General features: G+C 43.3%; 1 protein-coding gene across 1 annotated transcript in view; it reads left to right on the top strand.

Annotated features, from left to right (window-relative positions):
• Window positions 1-6093, top strand: part of LOC101862009 (proton myo-inositol cotransporter) — a gene marked incomplete in the record, with an annotated part of 9900 nt that extends 3807 nt beyond the window's left edge. Inside the window, 7 exon segments of the mRNA XM_005112626.3 lie at window positions 740-942; window positions 1593-1701; window positions 2208-2371; window positions 3075-3189; window positions 3865-4103; window positions 4585-4737; window positions 5321-6093. Of these exon segments, the coding sequence (XP_005112683.2) occupies window positions 740-942; window positions 1593-1701; window positions 2208-2371; window positions 3075-3189; window positions 3865-4103; window positions 4585-4737; window positions 5321-5502 (1165 nt within the window).
• Between the last annotated feature and the right edge of the window lie 244 nt (window positions 6094-6337).

Here is a 6337-nt window from a genome sequence, read left to right as displayed (position 1 = left end):
ACACACACACACACACACACACACTCATACTCACACACTTTTACACAGCACCCTCCTGTGAATGACCTTGGCCAGAAGTCACCAAATACAACGCACTGTATGCAAATGAGGCCCGGCAGACTTGACGTTTTGCATACACCTGGTGTCTGTTCTGTTAACTCTTGGAAGTTGTCATGTCTACAAGCGAGATGCTGCATTGTTGTTTTTTTCCTTTGTTTTCCTCATTGTCCAGAAACATCTGTTTCCCTGCACTGCTACTCTATCCTCGTACTTGAAATCCGCATCCTTCTCTGAATAGTTTGGTGGGTAATGCATGCTTGAATCCTGTCTTTTTCTTTCTTTACATATTTCCATCAAAACATGCTGCAACAAAGCAGGGAATAGCCCTATGACTTGTGAGAGTTATGTTCAGCAATATGGGAACGTGTATGACCGCACAAAACACCTGAATTTTTCTCCCATATGTTAAAGGTACCTGCGACATGTATCTTCACACAAAATTCCTGTATTTTTCTACATCTGTTGAAGGTACATGGGCCGTGTATGATCACACAAAACACCTGGATTTTCCCCCTGTCTGTCACAGGTACATGTATGACCACACAAAACACCTGTTTTTTCCTCCTGTCTGTCACAGGTACATGTATCACCACACAAAACACCTGTATTTCTCTCCTGTCTGTCACAGGTACATGTATGACCACACAAAACACCTGTATTTCCCCCCTGTCTGTCACAGGTACATGCTGGGTCTGGCCGCCCTCCCCTCCCTGGTCCAGCTGTGTGGCTTCCTGTTCCTCCCCGAGAGTCCCCGCTGGCTGCTGAGGAAGGAGCGAGATGCGGAGGCCCGTAGTGTGCTTGTCAAGCTCCGGGGCACGCAGGAAGTGGACTCAGAGATTGCAGAGATTAAGGAAATGCTGGGCGCGGAAACAGCCGGCCAGGGTATGGAGAAACAAGTGTGCTTGTTTCTGTTCAACTTCTCACTCCCTCTCTTTCTCTCTCCCCCCTTGCCCACTCTCTCTGTTACGATTTAAAACTCTCTCTTTATCCCCACTCTCTCCCCCCTCTGTCATTTCATTTCTCTTTCTCTCTCTCTCTCCCTCCATCTCCCTCCCTCTCGCCCCTCTCCCCGCCCCCTCCTCGCTCCCTCTCACTCGCCTCCGTGTGGTTTTTCTTTATCACAATATCACAGCCCAAGACGTCCCTCTGTTTAAGACAACCTCTTTTCTCCTCAGCAATGAACAGCCGTATTTGACATTTTTGACTTGTATTTTTCTTTTGTCGAACTTTAAACGAGAGATGTGAACAAGTTGGGGGTTTATCAGTTTCTGGCTTTATCACTACCGTGTGGCAGTTACTGCAAGATTTTCCCTGGGTAGTTACAAAGTTTGTGGATGGTAGGCGGGCGCTCTGGTATGACTTACTCCTTTCTTCCTATCAAACGTCTATTATCCCTTTCTTTCCTGTTTCTTTTTTATGTATGTTACTTTTTAGTAACACCTCTAATCTCCACTAACATGACCTATTTAGGTTACAGTTGCCTTAAAATGACGAAATCTAAAAAAGAACTCCAAAATCTTTCTTCTGCTCAGGTCGAGCGACGCTGGTGAGAATGTTGAGTACCCCGCCGGTGAGACGAGCGCTCGTAGTGGGGTGTGGGCTGCAGCTGTTCCAACAGTTTGGGGGAATCAACACTGTCATGTAAGTCTACACTGTCTTGTAAGTCAACACTGTCTTGTAAGTCAACACTGTCTTGTAAGTCAACACTGTCTTGTAAGTCTACACTGTCTTGTAAGTCTACACTGTCTTGTAAGTCTACACTGTCTTGTAAGTCTACAGAGCCAACAATAAGTGCCTTGAATGTCATTGCTGTCAGTGGGAAAGGAGCAGGGAGTCTATGATTAGGTTAGAAATGAACTGACCAATTGACCAAAGAACACACCAGTCAACGTTGGGTGGATTCTTATGTGAAATTTACTTCTCTGAAGTATTTCATGATGATATATATTGCTATCGGAACCTACAGTTTTATGAATTCTTATGTTCAAAGTCATAAAATCTGGACGTTATTCTCTCAGGAATATTGAATGCTGTCTTTGAAGGCTGAAGAGTGGGCTTTCTTCTAAATGTTCTATGTACAAATATAAAACTCAGGGAAAACAAAGTGGTGGGTCTCAGACTTTGCCTGTCTGCTCCTTCCTCCCCAGGTACTACAGTGCCACCATCATCAGGATGTCGGGGGTGAGCGACGAACACACAGCCATTTGGCTGGCCGCAGTCACAGCTGCCGTTAACTTCCTGTTTACGCTGGTGGGCGTCTGGCTGGTGGAGAAAATTGGACGCAAGAGGCTTCTGATGGGCAGTATGATAGGTGTGTGTGTTAGCCCCATGTGTGATTCGTGTGTGTGTGTGACCCCTGCTCACTGCGGTTAACTTCATGATAGGTGCGTGTGTGAGTGGTGTGTGACTGGTGCGTGTGTGACCCTAGCTCACTGTGGCTTACTCCATGATTGGTGCGCGTTTGACTCCTGCTCTGTTATATATATATATACATTTTGCCTACACGTCTAGACTTAAGGGAAACTTTGTTCTATGAAGTGTGCCACAGTGAGTAGATGTCAGACGCACCCATCATTTTCACTGCAGCATACTTCATTGTATGAAGTGCACCTAAAGTGAGGACATGTTTACAAAATGTGTGGTTGATTTGACAACATCTATTGTCATGGGGGCTAACTGTTACTTTCATGCTTACTATGATGAATCAAACCACAAAGAGTGAGTGGTTGGCGCGTGCTTTGGTGTGGTTTGCCTCTTCTTTCCTATCAAACATCTGTCGTCTTTATCTCCCCTTTTTCTTTTTTATGTTTGTTACTCTCTTGTAACACCTCTAATCTTCTGGCACTCATATGACCTTATGCAGTTGCGAGTGCCGTAAAACTTCTACTAAAACTTAAACAACCACAAAGATTTTTTTCTGTTGTTTGAAAAATGAAACTAACCCCCCTCGCCGTAGTTATTAGTTACATGGTTAGAGCTTGACTCTATGTTTATTCTCATATATTTATTCCCAGGTGTGATATTCAGCCTGGCAGTCATGGCCGTCGCTTTCCAGCTGGCAGCCTACAACTCTCCGGCCATTTCAGAGTTTGACCACGGTCATCTCAACACCTCTTGTTCTTCTTACAGGTAAGTCTGGCTTAGACAGGTCCTTTTGTTCTTACAGTTGTAGGCCGGGTTGGCTAAAACAGCACCTGGACATGGATGGCTGGTGCTTCTATAAATAAATTATTGATGGTTATAGGCAGGCTTCTCATATTTTAAACTATAAAGTTAGTCTCGGCATAAGTCAGGGTGCAACTGCTATGTCCTAATTCTTCCGTTTCCCTTTGTTATTTCTGTCTGTCCATCTTGCTTTTTCCCAGCACTACTTGACTGCTATTGTGTTGATGTACTTTGTTTTCCTCAAACAAGATTGCCCCTGATCGGTCCTACTTCTTTTCTTTCTCTCTGTAATTCCTGTCTCTCCATCTTACTCTTTCTGTCTCCCCGCTCGAAATAACCATCATTGTGTTGTTGTACTTCTATCTATTTAAACAAACAAAATAACCGTTAGTGTGTTGATTTGCTTCTCTTTAATTCAAACAAAGTTGCCTCTGATAGGTCCAACTTCTTGTCTTTCCCTCTGATAGGTCCTACGTCTTTTCTTTCCCTCTGTAGTTTCCCTCTGTCCATCTTTCTATTTCCCTGCGTTTAATTACCAATATTATAGTATCATTAATCTTCTCTCTATTCAAACGAAAACCGCAAAGGAAAACGTATCAAGATGTCTCCCCCAAACTGTCTGTCGTCTGTCCCCCCCAGGTGGTGCGAGTCGTGCATCGAGGACACCCACTGTGGCTTCTGCTACTCCGACACGTCGGGCTCCATCAATGGCACGTGCGTGTCGACACACCCGTCGAGGAACGCGCACGCTGACTTCGGGCGCTGTGAGAACACGACTCTCCCCACGGGGCAGGTGTGGGCATACGACTACTGCCCCACCCCCTTCTCCTGGCTGGCCGTGATGGGGCTAGTGCTCTACCTCATGTTCTTTGCCCCAGGTCCGTGAAGTGAACAAATCGTTAACGGATTGTCCACCAGCTTTTCAGATGATCGAAGCCCAACATTTTGAAAAACTTTTTTTCATTGAAGTTTCTTTAAAAAAAAATTTTTTTTTAAATTAAAAAAATTAATTATTTTTTATTGCCGTTTCTTAATTTGTGATATGGGTTGCATGTGTGCATAAAATGATTTGTCAAAGTTCAAATTCTAAATGTTGAAAAAGCAAGAAAAGATTGATAAGATAGGTAGAGTCCTTAGAAGAATGGAAGTTTTTTTTCTCTCTTCCTTAAATTTTTGCTAAGAATTTTTCCGAGTGTTCTAGGATCTGTTGGATTTTAAATAACAGTTGTAAAACACATCGAGCATTCTGTAGATTGTGGAGATGCACTATACAAATACAGTTATATGAATGTTTGTTATATGAATCTCACAGTTACAACAGTGATTAACTTATTCTATGAATCTCCCAAACGTCCCAAGGAATGGGCCCCATGCCGTGGACGATCAACTCGGAGATTTACCCGCTGTGGGCGCGCTCGACGGGGAACTCGCTGTCTGCCGCCACAAACTGGGTTGCCAACCTGCTGGTGTCCATGACCTTCCTCACCCTGACTGAGACGCTCACCAAATATGGTGGGTTTTGGCGGAATTTTGGTCGCTTTTTGTCTGCCTCTTCTGCTTCATGGACTAGATATAGAACTGACGCAGCCAATCATAGTGTGGATGGTTGGTGTGTGCTCTGGTGTGGTTTGCTCCTTCTTTCCTATCAAACACCAATTGTCCTTATCTCTCCTCCTTCTTTTCTTTGTATATTCCTCTCAAGTAACACTTCTAATCTTCGTCACTTGCATGATGACCTATTTCTATTGCAAGTGCCGTTAAACTAGTACGAAAACTTGTTAAAAATCAAACATTTATATCTGTATTTACTTCACAACAGTAGATGAAAATGTCTTTAATTTCCACATTCCTACAATGCTCTCATTTTATTGGGGGAGAGATTTCCCTTTGTCCTATAGTGCAGTTTCATTTCCTTCTAGTGGAGCTGCTGTTGAACAATTGTTTCAGGATGCCAGCTAGAAGGAATTTAGTTCTTCTAAAGCTAAGAGTAATATCCATTTGTTCTCTTTAAACTTTGATGTGAAAATTATCAAATAACTTAAAAAGGATTTTCCTTATTGTGGAAATATACTGACCAGACGTTTGTGTGTTTCAGGGACGTACTGGCTATTTGTCTGTATGTCTATCCTGGGTCTGGCGTTCTTTGCCAAGTGTCTGCCGGAGACGAGGGGGAAGAGACTGGAGGATGTGGAGGAGCTGTTTGCTCAGCCGTGGTCATCGTGTATGTCCTTGAGGCCCGCGCAGTACACGTCCTTGGACTCCCAGACAAGGTCATGACCCTCACTGTATATGTTCTTAGACTCTGAGACAACGTGGTGACCCGCGGCAAAATGCACTTTCAGGCAGGAAATGTGTCACGGCGCGGTGGAATCAGGCGCTCGTCAATTTCTGTGCATGTAGAGTTATTGGTATCGTCGTAAAGCTGGTTCATTTATCTTGCATTTGATGAAAAAAATGCCCTTCTATTTTGAGCAGAAGTGAAGATATTTGTGGTCGAAAGAGGTAAGTTCCCTTGGTTTCAGCGGTAAAAACGGCAAGAAAATAGCACCAAAGTAACTTCCATCGCTAAAGAGTCGAGCTACACCATCTGGGTCACTACTGATAGATTTTGTAACGTGCTGACTTTTTTGATCACCATAGACTATTTTAACATAGCTTTATCCGACAAGCAGACTCAATTTCTTCAACACTGCGAGTTGTTACCCGTAACCATGCCCTATATTGTATGTCTAGCTCTAACTGTGTTCTGTGTGTGTGCTGATTTATAGCTGTATATCAACATACCTGTTATGTTGTAAAGGTGGGTGGTTGGCGGGTGCTCTGGTGTGGTTTGCTTCTTCTTTCCTATCAAACATCTATCGTCTTTATCTCCCCTTCTTCTTTTTTGTGTTTGTTACTCTCTTGTAACACCTCTAATCTTCGGCACTTATATGACCTTATATATTGTTGCAAGTGCCGTAAAACACTTACTAAAACTAAATGTTGTAAATGGATTTTTATCACTGTACAAGTACGTTTGAGCAGAGTGTTTTCTGTGTTTGCTGAATTATAGTTGTGTGTCAGCATACCTGTTATTTTGTCAATGGATTTTTGTCACTGTGCGAGTATGTTT

This window comes from Aplysia californica, unplaced genomic scaffold (genome assembly GCF_000002075.1).
Source record: "Aplysia californica isolate F4 #8 unplaced genomic scaffold, AplCal3.0 scaffold01341, whole genome shotgun sequence".
Taxonomy (NCBI): Eukaryota; Metazoa; Mollusca; class Gastropoda; order Aplysiida; family Aplysiidae; genus Aplysia; species Aplysia californica.
Note: the sequence above shows the minus strand (reverse complement) of the source record. Positions and strands in the feature narration are given on the sequence as shown.